The 21414-nt window shown below is 45.8% G+C and overlaps 1 protein-coding gene across 19 annotated transcripts in view; it reads left to right on the forward strand.

Moving 5' to 3' along the window:
* LOC139386606 (disco-interacting protein 2 homolog C-like) overlaps positions 1 to 21414 on the forward strand; it is a 243132-nt gene that overhangs the window by 196187 nt on the left and 25531 nt on the right. For all 19 annotated transcript variants that reach the window (XR_011629081.1, XR_011629082.1, XM_071132301.1 and 16 more), the window contains 10 exons: positions 3668 to 3791; positions 4767 to 4876; positions 7186 to 7288; positions 9497 to 9561; positions 11645 to 11738; positions 11986 to 12105; positions 18336 to 18450; positions 19198 to 19337; positions 20655 to 20791; positions 21099 to 21307. Coding sequence is in view for 17 of the 19 variants with exons in the window: in XM_071132301.1 (XP_070988402.1) it covers positions 3668 to 3791; positions 4767 to 4876; positions 7186 to 7288; positions 9497 to 9561; positions 11645 to 11738; positions 11986 to 12105; positions 18336 to 18450; positions 19198 to 19337; positions 20655 to 20791; positions 21099 to 21307 (1217 nt within the window). In the remaining 2 variants the exon portion in view is untranslated. The remainder of the gene's footprint in view (positions 1 to 3667; positions 3792 to 4766; positions 4877 to 7185; positions 7289 to 9496; positions 9562 to 11644; positions 11739 to 11985; positions 12106 to 18335; positions 18451 to 19197; positions 19338 to 20654; positions 20792 to 21098; positions 21308 to 21414) is intronic.

The raw sequence follows: 21414 nt of genomic DNA on the forward strand, positions 1-21414 counted from the left end.
ACCGCCGTGTGCTGAAGCTCATAGCGCATAAAAATCACCTGTCCTTGGTTGCAACACTCACTACAGAGTTCCAAACTGCCTCTGGAAGCAATGTCAGCACAAAACAATGCCACGTGCACAAAGCGAGGTCCATACAGAGCTGGTTTGTCGAGATTGTTGTGGAAGAACTTGACTGGCCTGCACAGAGCCCTGACCTCAACCCCATCGAACACCATTGGGGTTGATCCGAGGACCTTCTAAAGGTGGGTAGCGGGCCGGCAGTTGCCGATCCATGTACTAAGGAGATCAGTCTGGTCCTTTTGTCTGGTGAAGTCAGAGTTGGTCATCAAAAAGAAAGTAGGACCATAGCACTCTTCATATAATTAATTAAAATGCCTTTATTTGTATGGCGTGTTCCTTGGAAACCAAGTTTTAAAAACTCAGACGCGTTTCGGCTGCATGGCTTTTGTCAGGGAGTACAAAGATACGATAATACGATGTCCTCTTCTAAACAGCATTTCCCGAATAAACCAGAATTTGAAGAGGAAGTGGTTCCAGAATTCATTGTACACCATCTAGTAAGCAATACTTAACATATCTACAGTATTTCACTTTAATGTGTAATCAAAAATGCATCTCAAGGCTAGAAGCATCAGAGCCCATAGAAAGGTAGTTCTAACCTTGAATATGACAGGGCAAAGTGCTAAGAATAGGAGAGCCATCTGTTTTATAGTTCACTAGATCACAGCAAACCACAACAGTCTAAACCTAGCTGAGGGCAACAGAGCAATAGTAGAGTTGGTGGTCAGTGGACAATAGCTGTTGCCTAGCAGTGTGTAGAACCAGGAGACTAGAGGGATTGTTTTGCGAGTCTGTCTTGTAAAAGAGAGGTTTTATTCTCATTGAGATGAAGTATGTAAATGTAAGTTTAAATCCAAATACAAGAGTGTAGTCTCCTGTATGTTCTTCTCTTATGAGGCTGCTCACGTCCTAGTGTGACTTTCACCAGATTTGGCTCTGTCGTTCAGTCAGAGGATCAAAGCTTTTCATCGTGGCCATAGAGAGGTCTGGGGGTCTGGGGGAGGTGGAGGACATCCAGAGAGAGCAGCCTGTTGATGTGTGCTACGCTACAGTGCAAGAGCACAGAGTTTGTCCCAAATGCCACCGTATTCTCTAAAGTGCGCTACTTTTGACCAGGGCCCATAGGAATCGGGTGTGTTTTTGATGCATACAGGTTTTTATTCAGAAATGAAGTTATGACTAGGACTAAAGAGATGTAACCGCTGTGTGCTCAGAGGGAGTAACTTGGCTTATTAACACTTGTGTGACTAAAGTCCTGTCCAGGGGGTGTACTTGTACGCCAAAGCTGCCTCACGCTACAGAAACAGGGACAGGCTCGAGCCCTATGGGCCATTCTGGCTCGGAAAGGCTTACTTTCCTTGCTTACAGTTGTCATGGTGTAATATCTCTGGGGAGTGCCGTAGAGAAACCAGACGGCCATTATGGCTCTTCAGCATCTGGATCCAATTGGCATTATTAAACAAGACTTTGTAGTTTCACTCTCTGTGGGGGAACCTCGCTGATAGTGTACTCGTATACTGTAGTCATCACACTCAAGCTGGGATCATTCAGCTGTTCCTCAAACCATTTTATTATGTTATGCTACAATAATAATGGAAAATGTGGCAAGCAATTCATTTCTGCGATTTACAGGAACATTTGTAATGGGAGCGTGGGTTGAACACTGAAGGGCTCATTCTTCTTGATATTACAGTATGTAGGGAACGGAGAAAGCTCTGATATTGGTGACATATTAGCTTGTAGCTCCAACGGGTCGGTCTGGACCGTCGGGTTTGTGAGGCGACCTCTTCAAAATGAGTTCAGACGTCTGACGTAAAGCTTGTCGTCTTCGTGAGAGTCATCATTCGATGGTGGTTTAGTTTGTAGCACAAACGCTTCGGGTTTTACAGACGATTTCGTCGCGATTTTCTTGTCGGCATCCTCGTGTGTAGAAAAAGACCGTTGGGCCTCCCGAGTTCATTCCCGGGCTGTGTCCCATAGGGCGGCGCACAATTGTCCCAGCGTCGTCCGGGTTAGGGGAGTTAGGTTTGGCCGGTGGGGCTGTACTTGGCTCATCGCGCGCTAGCGACTCCTTGTGGCGGGCCGGGTGCCTGCAGGCTGACCCCGGTCGCCAGTTGAACGGTGTTTCCCCTGACACATTGGTGCAGCTGGCTTCTGGGTGGGCAGGTGTTGAGGAGTGTGATTTGGCGGGTCATGTTTCGGAGGACTCTCCTCTCTCCTCTTCGCCTCTCCTGAGCCTGTTGGGGAGTTGCAGCGATGAGATCGAAAAAGGGGGTAAAATACAAAAAAAATCCTGCTATTACAAGCCCTATGTTATGGAATAGGCGCAAGCGTTAAATGGATAGAAATTGAGCTGCAGCCAGGACAAGAAACGGTATGTCTCTAGCATGAACACGAGGAACTATTCAAAATGACATCACCGTGTGCCGCTGGGGAGTGTTTTCCCCCCTACCACCTCTCACACCTCTCTGCCTTTTCCCCCATCTTGCTTACTCACACATCACTCTTCGCTCTTTCTCTCCCTCTGTTTCTCTCCCTCTGATTTCTGTCTGTTGTCTCTTTCTATCTCCTTGTCTGTCTCTCTTCATCCCAGCTCAATTAACGATTTCGCTGTTTATCTGATGCAGCCAGTCCAGAAGAGAGGCAGGCGGGAAGGAAGAGAGGCAGGCAGGCGGGAAGGAAGAGAGGCAGGCAGGCGGGAAGGAAGAGAGGCAGGCAGGCGGGAAGGAAGAGAGGCAGGCAGGCGGGAAGGAAGAGAGGCAGGCAGGCGGGAAGGAAGAGAGGCAGGCAGGCAGGCGGGAAGGAAGAGAGGCAGGCAGGCAGGCGGGAAGGAAGAGAGGCAGGCAGGCAGGCGGGAAGGAAGAGAGGCAGGCAGGCAGGCGGGAAGGAAGAGAGGCAGGCAGGCAGGCGGGAAGGAAGAGAGGCAGGCAGGCGGGAAGGAAGAGAGGCAGGCAGGCGGGAAGGAAGAGAGGCAGGCAGGCGGGAAGGAAGAGAGGCAGGCAGGCAGGAAGAAAGAGGCAGAAAGAAAGAGGTAGGCAGGCGGGCGGGAAGAGGTAGGCAGGCGGGACGAGAGGCAGGGCTGTGAGCCCAGTTTATCAGAGACCGAGAGAGCAGCTGTGATGGAGAGGCTGAGACAGTGGCTGTATACTGTAGTGTAGGAATAGGAAACCCCCTAGCTGCACAGCAGAACAGGCTGTGATGTCAGAGCTGCAGGGCCTGCTTCTATTAGTGTTGCTATCTACTCCATATGAGCCTGTGTGGGTTTATTCCTCCACCCACACAATGTCTGAGAGCGAGACAGAGAGCGCAGGCTACACATGACCATGCAGTATGTGAACAGTGGGATAATATAACTGTTTTTCTAACCTAAATATACACTCTTGATAGTCGTAAAACACCAGAGCAAAGACGGGGGTGTTTCACAGTATACCTTATGATGTTTGTACAGTACTATATTTTGCATTATGATCATTCATGGATTTATGAATACACTGAACATAAACACATGCTCCATGTACAATATGGGAAAAAAGCAATGATTCGTCCTTTGCCTCTCTCTTCTTCTGTCTCTCTCTCGCGCCTTCTCTCTCCTCTCTTCCCTCTCCAGGATGCAGGGAGCCAGCAGATAGGCTTTCTGCTGGGGAGCTGTGGGGTGACGGTTGCCTTGACGAGCGACGCCTGCCATAAAGGCCTTCCTAAGAGTCCCACGGGGGAAATTCCACAGTTCAAAGGTAAGTGACTGTGTCAATGTGTGTAGCACATCACCGCATGATGTGCCCCTGTCATATGCTGTCATACGTGAGATGGTCTGATAGGTTTTCAGGAGATGCTACAGCCATGGTAGCATATGGTTGTCTGTTCACCATCACAGCCCCATTGACTTCAATGGGGAATACTGAATTTAGGAATTTAGGAATGATATTTCTATGGTTATAGCAGAATGAGGTTCTGTAGTGCCAGCATGGATTGAAATTAAACACTAATATCGAACCGGTTTTGAGTTTCACCCGGGCTCCAGTGATTTTATTGCTCCCCTCTGAAACAAATGGAGAGACTTATTGGAATGGAAGGACAGACAGGCAGGCAGCAGAGTAATGGGATTGAATAAGAGGGGAGGTTTGCTGTAGTAGACAGAAGATCCTGCATATAGAATGGCCCACTGCGTGGAGAACAGAGCAGTCAGACTGGGAGAGAGATGGATGAGGAGAGAGAGGGAAAAAAGGGGGAACAGAGAGAGGAATATAGGGTAGTGAGATGGGAAGGAAGGCTGGAGGGAGCAGAGAGAGCGCGAACGAGAGGGCTCAGTGTGATTAATGCCTTGTGCCTGCTCTTCAGTAATGGCTGTATAAATAGCAACATGACGCCAGACAGTGGATTTAAAGCTATTCTTTTAGCATAGATTGAGAACCTGAGTCAGGGCTGAGTAGAGGGCTGGCTGTGGAATCCCCATAGTACTGGGGCCAGACCCATCCTGCATCCCAAATGGCACCCTATGGGCCCTGGTCGAAAGTAGTGCCCCCTGTATGGAATAGGGTGTCATTTGGAACGCAGTCCCAGCCTCATTAGGGATGAGTGGTCATTGATCGCATCAGGGTAATCACATCACGTTAAATGGCAGATTCTGACAGGCTCTCTAATGCCTCGACTTCCTTTACGGTTGTCTTTACTTTTCTCTTGAATTATTCTGTCTCTCTATCTCCATCCAGGCTGGCCAAAGCTGCTGTGGTTTGTGACTGAATCCAAGCACTTATCCAAACCCCCCAGAGACTGGTTCCCACATATCAAGGATGCGAATAACGAGACGGCCTATATTGAGGTGACCCACAGCTTTATGTCTTTTGAGGGCTTGTGCCTTGTGCAATAATATAAATGTATTTCAAGATGTTCCAAACTTGTGCCAGGTCATGTCAGAAGACTTAATAGGTAAATAGGTAAAGTTCACCACCACAATAATATTTGTACTTTTACTCCCATTGATTGAGACCTCAATATTCTCCTGGGTCTGTTAAATACGTGTCTCACTCTTGACAGTCAGAGAAGGATTGGATAGACTGCGGTCTCCGTTGATTTGATGAATCATTCATGATGAAGACGGCAGGATGTTGCTGTTATTACTTCAACTCCAGCTACAGTAGATCTCCCTCAACGTCCTACAGATCCTAGTCAACATCAATTCCTGCTACGCTATGCTGTGTGCACAGCTCTCATAGGGAAATCTAGACCACCTGCAAATGGCTCTTGTTTGGTGTGATAATTTCAGGCCTTCTAATTGCAGATCAATATGCTTCATGGGGTTTGATTACAAGTGTCTTTCTGGGGATTGGATATTCCGTTGCTGCTTCTGTATGAGAGACCAAGTGTTTTTCCCAAATGACACCCTGTTCCCTATGTAGTGCACTATTTTTGACCAGGTTCCTGGTCAAAAGTAGTGTACTATAAATGGAATAGGGTGCTATTTACCAGTCAATCCAGTAATCTAATGTGATTTGTCTTAATTAACTCTTTTTTTTTGTGCAGCGAGGAGGTAATTCAACCGGAGGCGAAGATATTCTATGCTCATTGTGAAGTGATTGAAATGATCATGATGAAATAAGAGGGAAGAAAATGATTGGAAACGTCGTCAGGTCAGACGGCAGAGAGAGGTTGTGTCCCAACTGACACCCTATTCCCCATGTAGTGCACTACTTTTGACCAGGTTCTGTAAAATAGGGTGCTGTGTGGAACAGGTCCATTTTGTTTGTTCCAGTGGAGACCGAATCCAAAATGGCGGTAGTGAATAGTGACCTTTTTTTGTTGTACTTTTGGCTCATGCATGGTACTTTCCTACTCAGTCTGCACATTTTTCTAGTACGCTCTTCATTCAGCAATGGCTTAGAAGAAATCGCCTTGTCACATCTACAAAGGAAAATAACTCCAGAAATATTTTGCTGTAGTCCTAATCTTTTAGACAAATGGTTGTTTTCGTAGTCGTGCATCGCTAGCTAGACGTATGGCTGAGCAGATATCTGGACGTGCTATGCATCACTCCTCTCAACGTGGTACTACCTCAGATAGTCTGTGAGATATATAGAGCATGATAGATTCTGTTTTAATGACTTAGCCTAATGACGGACTAACTTTTCATATTTTTGTTCCATCTCCCTGTCTCTTAGTGCAGATAAAAATCAATGGTGTAATCCATCTAAATGGTGAGAGCTGTTCTCCCCATTTTAGTTTGGTTGAGATCAAATATATGATGAAGAATGAATGTCTGATCCATTCCTGAGTTTCGGCCTGCGTTCCAAATGGCACCCCATTCCCTATGTAGTGCACTACTTTTGACTAAGGCCCATCAGCCCTCAGACAGATATGAGAACGGTCTCAGTACTCAGTCAGGGGAGAATACGGACAGTAGTCTGTATAGTGTTTATGTTTTGTTGTCTTCTCCCATTGATCCAGGCTAGCGCTGTGGTCGTTCATCAGACTGACTGGAGAAGACTGGCCGAGACCGCATCAAGGCTTTATTAGAGGAAAGATTGTCGTTGCCCTTCCTAGATCTACTACTATGTGTCTACTATAGGACTGGGAAAGGTCTGGTCTTAAAGACGGGACGTTACCGCACCATTTGTTATAGACAGAATGACTTTCTCAGCATAAAAATAGCACTTACTGTACACCTGGAGGTGTGTAAAAAGTAGTGAAAACAAATGAGGACATCATATGCCAAGTAGCATTATGGATATTGTCAATACTAGTGACTGATAATGAATCAGATATTTAACAGTAGTCTTTGTCAGCTTACGAGCCGTGTGGGTTGTCTGTACAGTAAGAAGCGGGTACCATCCAACAACATGATTGTACAGGAGGTGGATATGATGGGCTGTGTTGATGTGTTGCTGATTTGTGATTGTGACAGTAATGTGATACACCACATCCTGACTCCTTCTCTCTTTCTCTCTTTCTCTCTCGCTCTCCTTTCTCTCTTTCACTGTCCCTTTCTCTCACGCTCTTGCTCTCCTCTCTCTCTCTTTCTCATTCTCTCTCTCTCCTCTCTCTCTTTCTCATTCTCTCTCTCTCTCTCTCTCTCTCTCTCTCTCTCTCTCTCTCTCTCTCTCTCTCTCTCTCTCTCTCTCCTCTTCACTACAGTATAAGACGTGTAAAGATGGCAGTGTGCTGGGAGTGACGGTGATGAGGATCGCTCTGCTGACTCACTGTCAGGCCCTCACCCAATCCTGTGGATACACAGAAGGTGGGTCTATGCACCCCTTTCCTATAAGACATTCTACAGAAGTCACAATACTTAGACTCTCGAAGTATCCTTTTTTTCAATTCTCCATCCTACAGGAGACATGCATTAAAGATAATTCTTCATTACAATTGGCTTCTATTTCTCCTTTCATCTCTTTACCTCTTTCGCTTGTCTGGGCATTGTGCTTTTCACAGTCATTGTTCTAAACCCCGTATCTCACAGTAATCTTGTATTGTGTACATCTAATCTAATGTGTCATGTTTCATGGTTACTGTTTGATGCCACTGTTGGATTAAACTCTCTTGTTCTCTGTTATGTCTCTCTCTTGCTCTCCCTGTCTCTCTCTCGCTGTCTCTCTCTTGCTCTCCCTGTCTCTCTCTCGCTCTCCCTGTCTCTCTCTCGCTCTCCCTGTCTCTCTCTCGCTCTCCCTGTCTCTCTCTCGCCATCTCCCTGTCTTTCTCTCTCTCTCGCCATCTCCCTGTCTCTCTCTCTCTCTCGCTCTCCCTGTCTCTCTCTCTCTCGCTCTCCCTGTCTCTCTCTCTCTCGCTCTCCCTGTCTCTCTCGCTCTCCCTGTCTCTCTCGCTCTCCCTGTCTCTCTCTCTCTCGCTCTCCCTGTCTCTCTCTCTCTCGCTCTCCCTGTCTCTCTCGCTCTCCCTGTCTCTCTCGCTCTCACTGTCTCTCTCGCTCTCACTGTCTCTCTCGCTCTCACTGTCTCTCTCGCTCTCACTGTCTCTCTCGCTCTCACTGTCTCTCTCGCTCTCACTGTCTCTCTCTCGCTCTCCCTGTCTCTCTCTCGCTCGCTCTCCCTGTCTCTCTCTCGCTCGCTCTCCCTGTCTCTCTCTCGCTCGCTCTCCCTGTCTCTCTCTCGCTCGCTCTCCCTGTCTCTCTCTCGCTCTCCCTGTCTCTCTCTCTCGCTCTCCCTGTCTCTCGCTCTCCCTGTCTCTCTCTCTCGCTCTCTCTCTCGCTCTCTCTCTCTCTCGCTCTCTCTCTCGCTCTCTCTCTCGGCATCTCGCTCTCTCTCTCGGCATCTCGCTCTCTCTCTCGGCATCTCGCTCTCTCTCTCGGCATCTCGCTCTCTCTCTCGGCATCTCGCTCTCTCTCTCGGCATCTCGCTCTCTCTCTCGGCATCTCGCTCTCGCTCTCGGCATCTCGCTCTCGCTCTCGGCATCTCTCTCGCTCTCGCTCTTCCTGTCTCTCTACTGTCTCTCTCTCTCTCTCTCTCCCTCTCTCGCTCTGCCTCTCTCTCTCGGTCTCTCTCTCTCGGTCTCTCTCTCTTCCTGCCTCTCTCTCTCCTGTCCCCCTCTCTCTCTCCTGTCTCTCTCTCTCCTGTCTCTCTCTCTCCTGTCTCTCTTTCTCCTGTCTCTCTCTCTCCTGTCTCTCTTTCTCCTGTCTCTCTTTCTCCTGTCTCTCTATCTCCTGTCTCTCTCTCTCCTGTCTCTCTCTCTCCTGTCTCTCTTACTGTCTCTCTCCTGTCTCTCTTCCTGTCTCTCTTACTGTCTCTCGCTTCCTGTCTCTCTCTCTCTCGCTTCCTGCCTCTCTCTCACTCTGCCTCTCTCTCGCTCTGCCTCTCTCTCGCTCTGCCTCTCTCTCGGTCTCTCCCTGTCTCTCTCGGTCTCTCCCTGTCTCTCTCTCGCTCTGCCTCTCTCTCGGTCTCTCCCTGTCTCTCTCGGTCTCTCCCTGTCTCTCTCTCGGTCTCTCCCTGTCTCTCTCGGTCTCTCTCCTGCCTCTCTCCCTGTCTCTCTCTCTCTCCCTGTCTCTCTCTCTCTCTCTCCCTGTCTCTCTCTCTCTCTCTCTCCCTGTCTCTCTCTCTCTCTCTCTCCCTGTCTCTCTCTCTCTCTCTCTTTCCCTGTCTCTCTCTCTCTCTCTCTCTCCCTGTCTCTCTCTCTCTCTCTCCTGTCTCTCTTACTGTCTCTCTCCTGTCTTTCGCTTCCTGTCTCTCTCTCTCTCGCTTCCTGCCTCTCTCTCACTCTGCCTCTCTCTCGCTCTGCCTCTCTCTCTCGGTCTCTCCCTGTCTCTCTCGGTCTCTCCCTGTCTCTCTCTCGGTCTCTCCCTGTCTCTCTCGGTCTCTCTCCTGCCTCTCTCCCGGTCTCTCTCTCTCTCCCTGTCTCTCTCTCTCTCCCTGTCTCTCTCTCTCTCTCTCTCTCCCTGTCTCTCTCTCTCTCTCTCTCTCCCTGTCTCTCTCTCTCTCTCTCCCTGTCTCTCCTGCAGCTGAGACCATAGTGAATGTATTAGACTTTAAGAAGGACGTGGGGCTGTGGCATGGCATTCTCACTGTGAGGACCAACCAGCTGGGCTTTCAATGGGTTTCACACAGACACACACACACACACACACACACATATATATACACACACACACACACACACACACACACACACACACACCCACCTCTGCCCGGGGCTTAGAGGACTCGTTAAAGATCATTATATTCTTACTATGTTTTCTCTGAACACTGTCTTGGAATGGGAATTATATTATCAGAGGCTTTTTACCACTGTTGCTAAATTAGTTCTCCCAAATCCAATTAAAAGGAATAGTGAATATATTCTAATGTGTAGCCACAGGGAGTTTTGTCTCCATTGTGTTAGTCCAATACTAAGGTTGAGCCCCAGATGGGACTCTGTTTCCTATAGAGTGCTCTACTTTTGACGAGGGTCCATCGGGCTCTGGTCAAAAGTTATGTACTACAAAGGGAATAGGGTGCCATTTGAGACGCATACAGTAATTGATTTTTTGTTTTAACCAACCAGATTTCAGATCAGTTTTCTCATTAGCCTAGAAAGAGCCTGATCATTACCAGTCTTGATTGAGTCTAAAGGCACAGATGGTACAATTTTATTTGTCTTATGCCATGATTTTGCCGTCCGGGACAGAAATGTCCACGTCATGGAGGTGAAATGACCAAGTCATCACATTATTCACAACTGTGTATCTCAGTCATGGTCCTGTTTTGCCCTAGCACTAAAACACCTGATTGTCGGAGGTCTTGGCTCGTTCAGTGTGACAGGGTCTAGGTCTGCCGATGAAATGCCACAACGAGCGGTCGTAGGCTCAAGTTCTGGCAGTGTCAGAAATGTTGAGCCTTCATCTTGTAGTGTGGCTGGTGTTACGAGCCAATCCCGGTGACTGACCAATAGGATCACGGCCGGCATCGAGTATGCACACGATAACACGATTAGGCAGATTACTATAATAGTTCTATGTAAACGTTTACATGCGTCTGCAAGAAGAACGATTTCCCTAATAATCTTGTTTACATGACACATCTGAAATCAGGCAACCTGATGGGATTTTGATAAATGCAAAAAATCACCGATCAAAATGTACGTTCTACCATTTTTGGGAAGCACATTTGATTCTGAGTTCGGACATATTAAGTTTTTATGTGAAAACCTATTTCTAAGATGCACGTTTGTTTAACATAAACATAGGAGTGTTGCGCTGCTGGTGCTGGCACCTGCACAGGTAAAATACACAGCTTCAGCTGACGTAGCCTACAGGGTGTCGGCTGACGTAGCCTAGAGGGTGTCGGCTGACGTAGCCTAGAGGGTGTCGGCTGACGTAGCCTAGAGGGTGTCGGCTGACGTAGCCTAGAGGGTGTCGGCTGACGTAGCCTAGAGGGTGTCGGCTGACGTAGCCTAGAGGGTGTCGGCTGACGTAGCCTAGAGGGTGTCGGCTGACGTAGCCTAGAGGGTGTCGGCTGACGTAGCCTAGAGGGTGTCGGCTGACGTAGCCTAGAGGGTGTCGGCTGACGTAGCCTACAGGGTGTCGGCTGACGTAGCCTACAGGGTGTCGGCTGACGTAGCCTACAGGGTGTCGGCTGACGTAGCCTAGAGGGTGTCGGCTGACGTAGCCTACAGGGTGTCGGCTGACGTAGCCTACAGGGTCTCGGCTGACGTAGCCTAGAGGGTCTCGGCTGACGTAGCCTAGAGGGTGTCGGCTGACGTAGCCTAGAGGGTGTCGGCTGACGTAGCCTAGAGGGTGTCGGCTGACGTAGCCTAGAGGGTGTCGGCTGACGTAGCCTAGAGGGTGTCGGCTGACGTAGCCTAGAGGGTGTCGGCTGACGTAGCCTAGAGGGTGTCGGCTGACGTAGCCTAGAGGGTGTCGGCTGACGTAGCCTCGCAAGTCAATCGCAGAATGTTACGACAGAACTGAATGAAATCGTACAATCCGGCCAGGCTGATGACAAGATTTGAATTTGGTAACAGCGCACAGTGTGACATTTAAGTAATCGTAGACGGAATCCAAAGTAGAGTGTGGGAAGTCTTTAAGTCTTAACAGTTTAATGGTGGTTCTGATTTGAATCTTGACTTGCATATCATCACGGCTCTGAGTAACGTGTGTCTCCTGTTGCAGAGTGTGATGAACATGATGCATGTTATCAGTATACCCTACTCACTGATGAAGGTCAACCCACTGTCCTGGATCCAGAAAGTGTGCCAATACAAAGGTCTGGACTCACCACCTCTCTATTCACATGACTTCTGTTAATAACTGCATGTCTATTTGACATCGGATGCTGTGCACCTTTTAGTCGATTGTGTTCTTCATTTATTTGTATAATACGTATGATTTGATATGCAGTTCAAACTGTGTTGTGACTGTTGGCATTTTGACTTCACATATTTTGAATATTTTGTCTGTGATCCCCATATGAACTGTCCCTAATCCTCGCTATGGTCTGATTCCTCCCCCAGCGAAGGTGGCGTGTGTGAAGTCCCGAGACATGCACTGGGCCTTGGTGGCACACAGGGACCAGAGGGACATCAACCTGAGCTCACTACGCATGCTGGTGGTGGCCGATGGAGCCAACCCCTGTAAGACCACACTACCGTAGTACTGTATCACGTCTCTCTATCAATTCAAAGGCCTTTATTGGCATGGGAAACATATGTTTACCTAATAGATATGGGAGTTGATCAGGATTGGATTTTTATTCAAATTCTTTGTGGGTCTGTGTAATCTGAGGAAAATGTGTCTCTAATATGGTCATATGTTTGGCAGGAGGTTAGGAAGTGCAGCTCTGTTTCCACCTCATTTTGTGGGTAGTGGGCACACAGCCTGTCTTCTTCAGAGCCAGGTCTGCCTATGGCGGCCTCTCTTGATAGCAAGGACAGTCTGTACATAGTCATAGCTTTTCTTGATTTTGGGTCACGGTAGTCCGGTATTCTGCTACTGTGTATTCTCTGTTTAGAACCAAATAACTTTCCAGTTTGCTCAGTTTTGTTGATTCTTTCCAATGTGTCAAGTAATTATCTTTTTGTTTCCTCATGATTTGGTTGGGTCTAATTGTGTTGCTGTCCGGGGGCTTTGTGGGGTGTGTTTTTGAACGGAATCCCAGTATCAGCTGACTGAGGTGACTCTTCTCCAGGTTCATCTCTCTGTAGGTGAGGGCATTGTTATGGAAGGTTTGAGAATCACTTCCTTTTAGGTGGTTGTAGAATTTAATTGATATTTCTGGATTTGTATGATTAGTGGAAATTGTCCTTATTCTACTAGACATGCCTTATTTGGTGTTGTACATTGTATACAGAGGATGTTTTTGCAGAATTCTGCATGCAGTCTCTCAATTTGGTGTTTGTTATATTTAGTGAATTGTTGGTTGGTGAGCAGACCCCAGACCTCCCAACCAAATAGAGCAATGGGTTCTATAACTGATTCAAGTATTTTTTGACAGATCCTAATTGGGATGTCAAATTTCATGTTCCTTTTGATGGCGTAGAAGTCCCTTCTTGCCTTGTCTCTCAGATTGTTCACATCTTTGTGGAAGTTACCTGTGGTGTTAATGTTTAGGCCGAGGTAGGTATAGTTTTTTTGTGTGCTCTAGGGCAACAGTGTGGAATTTGTATTTGACAACCGGACCTTTTTTGGAATAATTGGTCTTACTGGGATAAACTGTCTGGGCTCAAGTCTGACACAATCTCTGCAAAATATCTAGGTGCTGCTCTATGCCCTCCTTGGTTGAGGACAGAAGCACCAGATCCTATGGAAACAGTAAATATTTGACTTCAGAGTCAATTAGGCCTGGTGCTTCAGACTGTTCTAGAGTCCTTGACAATTCGTTGATATAAATGTTGAAGAGGGTGGGGCTCAAGCTGCATCCCTGTCTCACCCCTTCTGGTATTCTTTAATAGCTGACTCTAAGATTTGTAATGAATCACCAGTTTTTTCTGTTTGTTTTATAGGACCAAACAAATCAGATAAGTGGTTTATCCTCTCTGGGGTATCTGGCCAACATCCAGTGAGGTTGCAGAGCGCCAAATTCAATTACAGAAATGCTCATTATAAAAATTCAGAAAACCAAACATATTTTACATAGGTTTGAAGATGAACTTCTTGTTAAACCAACCACAGTGTCATATTTATAAAATGCTTTTCGGCGAAAGCATACCTAGCCCAGAACATACCTAGCCCAGAACATAGCCCAGTTGACAAATTATTACAAACAGTAACCAGCCAAGCAGAAGCGTTACAAAACTCAGAAATAGAGATAAAATGAATCCCTTACCTTTGATGATCTTCATATGGTGGCAATCAGAAGACATTAATTTACTCAATAAATGTTCCCTTTGTTCGATGAAGTCTCTTTATATCCAAAAACCTCGCGCGTTTTCTTCAGTAATCCACAGGCTCCACCTCAGTCAAAACAATCAGACAAAAATCAAAATTGTATCCGTAAAGTTCACAGCAACATGTCAAACAATGTTTTAAATTCAAACCTCAGGTTGTTTTTTTAGCCTAAATGATCTATAATATTTAAACCGGACAGTAACATCGTCAATATAAAAGGTAAACAAGAAATGCACATGCGCCTGAAAAAACTCTGCGTCACGTTAGGGTCCACTCGTTCAGACTGGTCTTACTCCCTCATTTATAAGATAACAAGCTTGAAACAATTTCTAAATACTGTTGACATCTAGTGGAAAGCATAGGAACTGCAAATGGAGTCCTAAGTCAATTGATACTGTAATGGCATTGAATAGAAAACTACAAAACCAAAAATAAACTACTTCCTGAATGGATTTTTCTCAGATTTTCGCCTGCTAAATCAGTTCTGTTATACTCACAGACACTATTTTAACAGTTTTGGAAACTTTAGTATTTTCTATCCAAATCTACCAGTTACATGCATATCATATCTTCTGGGCCCGAGTAGCAGGCCGTTTAATTTGGGCAAAATTCCGAATGCTGCACCCTACCTTAGAGAGGTTATCCATACATCTCCATTTTGGATAGATGGCTCTTCATGTTGTTTGTTTAGTGTGTTCCTATTTTCCCAGAAGTGGTTAGATTCTATGGGTTTTTCAGTTATGTTGAGCTGATTTCTGATGTGCTGTTCTTTCTTTTTATGTAGTGCCTTTCTGTTTTGTTTTAGTATTTAACCATAGTGAAGGTATAGGCTCAGGTTTTCTGGGTGTCTGTGTTTTTGGTTGGATTGGTTCCTCAATTTCTTTCTTAGGTTTTCTTTGTCATTGTTGTAAAAAAAGAAAAGGTTTTCATTCCACTGTTCCGTCCAGCAAAATAAATGTCCGAACCGGTTCAAAAAACCCAAAAGGTAAGTTTATATCGTTCCTTTCGGTACTTTTTTTTAACCTTTTACTCAAGTTTTTTTTACATTTTAGCTCATTAACTAACTTCACCAATCAGTGCAGATAGAGCAGGCAAGCTAGTTGTTTACATGCGTGATGGACAGACAAGTCTAGCCTATGGCGCAAGATGCAACTGAAATTTTGCAGGTGGGGAAGAGGGTGAGAGAGGTTTGAGGAGGAGGAGGCTTGAAGCACTGAGCATCTTATGACATTCATTATCTGAATTAGGTCCACAGAATTATACATAGAAGGAGCGGCTTCTATAGAGGAACTTTGAATGTCCTTTGAGCTAGCTAGCTAACAATCTTGTGTGTGCAGAGCAGGGCCAGAATTAAAAACACGTCATGCCTTTTTGTAGTTAATACATCCAACGTGAAACATGATAACTAGGCCTATGGTATCCTTAACTAGCATTGAAAAAATGAATCCATTCTTCTGTTGCTAATTTAAAATCTCTCACTGTCTTATTGTGGTGGCAGAATTTGGGGTGAGCTGCTGTTACTTTTCAAGGGATATATTCTGTGTTGGACTGTGATATGCCTTTCATAGACTCCTGGTATGTCTGTACCCTAACACAAGGCCACTGTGTTCCATAACTGTTGCTTGTATAAAATAACTATTGTGTAAACAATATGATTGTATTATCACCTCCCACTATATAATGAACATGTAACTGTTCACTCTTGGAGTTCTTCCCTGTGAAATCAGAGGTAGATCTCCCTTGCAGCTGCTTGTATTACATATGTTTCTATTATACAATTAAATAGTCTCTGCCTTAATCTCTGGATAAAATTTTCCACAACAATCTCAATCAAGCTTGTAACGTTAGTACTGTAGCCTATTTTTCCAAGGGGGGATGGGCAGGTAGCCTAAACATGCACATGCAAAGATTTTCTGCTTGCAGGCAAACACTGGAATCATTTTCTGAGTAACAGAGTGAGAACTTTGCATAGGCGTTTTGTTGTGGGACTAGGAAAAAAATGCCTGGAACATAAAATAACATTGTTAACCGGTTCCCATGCTTCTAAAAGAACGGTTCTGTTCCGGAACAGTATGGATCATCAGTTTTCTGTTCTGTTCCAGCGCCTGCTGTTTAGGCTTTCTACTGCCAAGTTTACACCTTCACAACTGCAGTGAAATTTGTTGTTGGCTAATTGTTTACTTTCCATCCATCTGTAGCATTTCTTAATAGTATGCCATTTGTCTGGCTTTGATGTCTCATGATTGAGTATTGCTTTGTTGAAGAAGACCAGGGTGCTACCCTTGCCCAGATCTGTGCCTCGACAGAATCCTGTCTCGGAGCTCTACGGACAATTCCTTTGACCTCATAGCTTGATTTATTTGCTCTGACATGCACTGTCAACTGTGGGACCTTTAAAGACAGGTGTGTGCCTTTCCAAATCATGTCCGATGAATTGAAATTACCACAGGCGGGCTCCAAACAAGTTGTAGGAACATCTCAAGGGTGATCAATGGAAACAGGATGCCCCTGAGCTCAATTTAGAGTCTCATAGCAAAGGGTCTGAATACTTATGTAAATAAAAAATGTAGAAAAGGTCAAGGGGTCTGAATACTTTCCGAATGCACTGTAAGGTTGTTATTATTATACAGCCAATGCTTGTCTATGGAGATGGCATGGCTGTGTGCTTGATTTTCTACACCGGTCAGCAATGGGTGTGGCTAAAATAGCCGAATCCACTCATTTGAAGGGGTGTCTACATACTTTCTCTCACAAACTAATTTTCAAATCAGGAGAACCCACATGGGGTCGCGACCCCTAGTGAAGTACGCTATGATTTTGCTGTGATCTGAGGGGTGTCAGTGGGCTGACTGAATGCTCTGAGAGACTGTGTTGGGGTTGGTGATAGTCGTCTACAGTACTGCTGCCAAGAGATGAGCTGTAGGTGTACCTACCGTAGGAGTCCCCTCGAAGCCTACCATTGATTATGTACAGACCCAGACGAGTACATGTTCCTGGGTCTGGAAATGATTGATCTCCCCCTCTAGGATGGAGAAGCTGTCTAAATTAAAGTATGGTGATTTTAGTGGGGGGATACAGGTAGCACACAGGATGGAAATGTTCTCTGTTGAGATTATTTCCTTATTTATTTCCAAATGTGCCTGTTTTTATTAATTGAATAGTGGGTTAGGTCTGCTTTATACCAAATTAGCATACTCCCTGGGTCTCTTCCCTGTTTCACACCTGGTAGTTTGGTGGATGGGACTACCAGCTCTCTGTAACCTAAAGGGCAACCAGTGGGTCCATCTCCTCTATACCATGTTTGTTATAGGATGACAATGTCTATATTTCTTTGGTAAAATGTCCTCACTCACTCACACCACAGAAACATCACTGCTCAGAGTTTTCTATTCACACCAGGCCATGAACTTTGAGAACACCATTGTGTTGTGCATGAGTCATGGCACCTGTTGACAGCAGGTCAGAGTAGAAGCCTAGAGTTCCACCATCCAGTAGGTCTAACTTGTACTAGACACTACCCAGGACAGTCTTCTAGGAATCCAATAACTTGTTCCATACAGATCCTATAATTCACTAGTGGACATTGGCATCCTAGCAACATGACAAAAACAAATCTGTGGTCAATGAAACTTTAATTCTAGATATGGTCAAATATTATAGAAAACTATAGGATCTCTAATACTTTGTACTGAAACCTATTCTGTGGCAGCCTATGTTCATGATGCGGGTCTCATAGAATGTCTCTGTCATCTAGGCTAAGTCATCTTATAACTTTAGGGAAATGCATTTAATGGCCTAGTGAAGTATACTGTAGCCAATATATAATTGACCAAGCAGCGGTCATGGAACAACTACAGTAAGTTACCACTGGTGCTGTAAAAACCTATACTACCACAGCTACGTTACTATAGCTAGTGGGACCTATGGCGACAATAACGATTGAGTGATGTTGTTCACTTCCAATGCTAGCCTTATAAATGTGACTCTAGAGAATATAATTGAAAGGAACAAATGAGTGAGAATGGTTTAGAGGCAGTGAGATCTGGTAACGGAGGGTAGTACAATCCGGTTACATCATTTGATGATTAACAGTATGCTTGCTGAGCTCAGCCTGACAGGGTTATGGTGTGGGGCAGACAAGCAGTGCAAGCTGGGAGAAAATCAACTGCCACAGCAACTAACCTGCTGTAACGATTATCCACAGAATCAAACGATGCTGACATCTTAGATTGGTATAATGTATTGGTGTTTTCCTCCCCTTGCCCAGGAGCCAAATCTATGGCTTCCAACCTACTCAAAAACAGCACTTGCCAACTTGAATTGGAATGAGGTAGTCTTTCAACACGTTTGTATGTAGTATCACTAGGATGTCTGATTTTGTTCTTCAACATGGACAGAGAGGTGTACCTTCCTCTCTCTGTCCATCTTTCTCTCTCTTATCCCTCGTTGTCTTTTGCGCTCTCGCTTTCTCTCTCAGGGTCCGTCTCGTCGTGTGATGCATTCCTCAATGTCTTCCAGAGTAAGGGGCTGAAGCCGGAGGTTATCTGTCCCTGTGCCAGCTCTCCAGAGGCCCTCACTGTAGCCATCAGGAGGTACACACAAACACTCATTACTATGAACTTTTATACAAAACTCTTAAGTTAACTGTCCTGCGGGTTATGGCAGTTATAGCTGCCACCCATCTATTGTAGCTCAACTTCAAATAGCCCCTGCTTACAGTAATGAGGGCAAGTTTAATTAAATCTCAAATTACAGGAAAAAAAAGTCAACTCCCTGCCCTTGATTATGACACTGTAAAAAGCTTACTGTGTGCGCCACATGCATCACTTATAAATTACATCTTGACATTAAGGATACTGTGGCAATTACGTCATTTCATTTCCAGGACACAGCTTCAAACTCGCAAATCTAATCAACAGCCTGCCAATAAAACCCAATTCCCATTTCTACCCTGTTGCCCACACACACACACACACACATACACACACAGCACCATTAATGAAAGCACCCCCATGATGGCGTTGTCCTGGTGTTTTATGGCCCTCCGTTTCCCCGGGGGCGTCGAGCTCCCACTTCCACTAAGGGAGTAGCCCCATCCCTAGCCGTCTAATTGGCAGATTTTTAAATGGGATGCAGGTTTTGATTTGGGGATGTGTATTTTGGAGCTTGTTGATAGGGGCGCTACACTGTGGCTGACCCCGGTTCTGACCCCAACCTCTCCGTGTGTACAGTATGTACTGTATGTGCATGTCTACCGGGGTGAATGGGATATGCAGAAGACCCATTTATTTTGTTGGTCATGAAGCAAATGGACAATAAAGTAATCTTCTTGTTAATAGGCCGACAGACGACAGTAACCAGCCCCCAGGAAGAGGAGTACTGTCCATGCAGGGTCTGAGTCACGGGGTCATCCGGGTGGACTCTGAGGAGAAGCTGTCTGTTCTCACCTTGCAGGATGTCGGCACTGTTATGCCAGGAGGTAAACACCAGGGTTGCAATACCGGTTACTTTCCCAATATTCCCAGGTTTCCAGAAATCCTGGTTGGAAGATTCCCGGCATCAGAATGGAATAAGAAGGAAGTCTGGTAACCTGCAACTGGTGTTTCTGGATAAGCTGGGATTTTTGGCAAGGTTACTGGAGATTGTGTAACCCTACTACAAACACAGCTTTATGTCTGATTTATGCCCCTAGCAAGGATAGAAAGCAGCATAGCAAACAGAATGTTCATAGATTCATTGAATTTACCAGACACACACACACATTACTTGATGTATGACTGAATTATCCCAAAAAGATTGTTTTGATATCCATATTTTTAGATGAAGCAGAAGTTGTTCATTATCCAGATAACGTCATATGATAGAGTTTCCATCAAATGGAATCTTGTTTTCCATGTAAAATCCTGGCATTACTTACGACGATGCCTCATAACTGACCAACACACATAAAGAAGTTATATTGACCCTGAAATGAAAATATAAAAAGTGTAAATAAAAAAACATTCCTCAACGGAGAGTTCAACCTAGGGAGCGTGTTTTTGTGATTTGGCTCAGTGGGAGGGTTGGAGAGGGTAACTCAAATGTCACCCTATACCATACATAGTGCCCTACATTTGACCAGAGCACTATGGGAATTTTATAAGGTGTTTGGGACGCAGAAAGACCGAAGAAGAAGAGAGGGGGTTGTGTGGTGGGTTTCTAGATTCCTGAGGGCCATGACCTCCCCAGCATGTGGTGCCAAGATGAGTGCCTGGCTGCCTGATACAGAGTTCATAAAGAACCTTTCCACCCACACAGAGGCCCTGCAGCCATGACCCAGGGCCGCGGGCCTCCCTACCCCTTAACCTGTCTCCTTCCAGCACCAGATACGGGTGACCCTAACCTCATTTCCTCACCTGCTCTCTGTTAGGGGTTTCCTGGAAGTGTGTTGTGGTCCTGAGGACGCAACACCTTTTTATTGAACACAAGGGATGTGTCCCAAATGGCATCCAGTTCCTTATATAGTGCACTACTTTCTACCAGAGCCCTACAGGTACTGGTCAAAAGTAGTGCACTAAAGAGGGAATATGGTGCCATTTGGGACACAGACCAGAGGAGTGCACCCTCAGCTATGTGCTGCAGAGTAATGCAGTGGCTATATAATGAAGTGCACTTGGCTTGATGTGGATCATTGAGGTAGCTGGGCCTGACTTCACTGCTCTAAACCCCTCTCTCGCGCGCGCTGCTGTTTACTAAAAAAAAACTCTCTCCCTCTTTCTTTCCCCTCCACTCTCCTCCTCTTTTTGATTTCTTGCAGCTCTCATGTGTGTAGTGAGACCAGATGGGGTTCCGCAGTTATGCAAAACAGATGAGATCGGGGAGCTGTGTGTGGGTTCTATTGCCACGGGGACGTCGTACTACGGTCTCTCAGGCATGACCAAGAACACCTTTGAGGTAAGGCCTAACAGCATGGTGTTGTGGGCTGAGCTACCCCTGAGTCCTAGCTAGGGACGGTTAGGATGCCTGGGGATTGGCTCTAACAACCGCTGCTGTTCAATAGTTCTTAAAAACCCTTCCACATTCCTCAAGTGCTCTATATAATCCATTAGTGGAGAGAGAGTCATTTAATGGAATTGCACCCTTATGTGATGCCTTCATTCATTCATTTGTTTAATTTATCCATTGGGCTAATTTGAATCACTTTCTGTGTATTGCAGGTTGTTAGGAGAGTGATAAACTAATGTGTTTGTCTGTACTCTAGGTGTTCCCCATGAACAGTGTTGGGGCTCTCATCAGTGAGTACCCCTTCACCAGGACAGGCTTGCTGGGCTTCGTGGGTCCTGGGGGACTGTGCTTCATCGCTGGCAAGATGGACGGCCTCATGGTGGTGGGGGGAAGGAGGCACAACGCTGACGACATCGTGGCTACAGCCCTGGCTGTGGAGCCCATGAAGTTTGTCTACAGGGGGAGGTAGCTGTTCATCTATCAGTTGTGGATAGGGACAGGAGTTTTTCTTCATGTGTGATCATACCAGGAAAACCTCTGGGCCCTATTTAAAGGCTCTATTTCTTGGTCAA

Source organism: Oncorhynchus clarkii, chromosome 28 (assembly GCF_045791955.1).
Source record: "Oncorhynchus clarkii lewisi isolate Uvic-CL-2024 chromosome 28, UVic_Ocla_1.0, whole genome shotgun sequence".
Classification (NCBI taxonomy): Eukaryota; Metazoa; Chordata; class Actinopteri; order Salmoniformes; family Salmonidae; genus Oncorhynchus; species Oncorhynchus clarkii.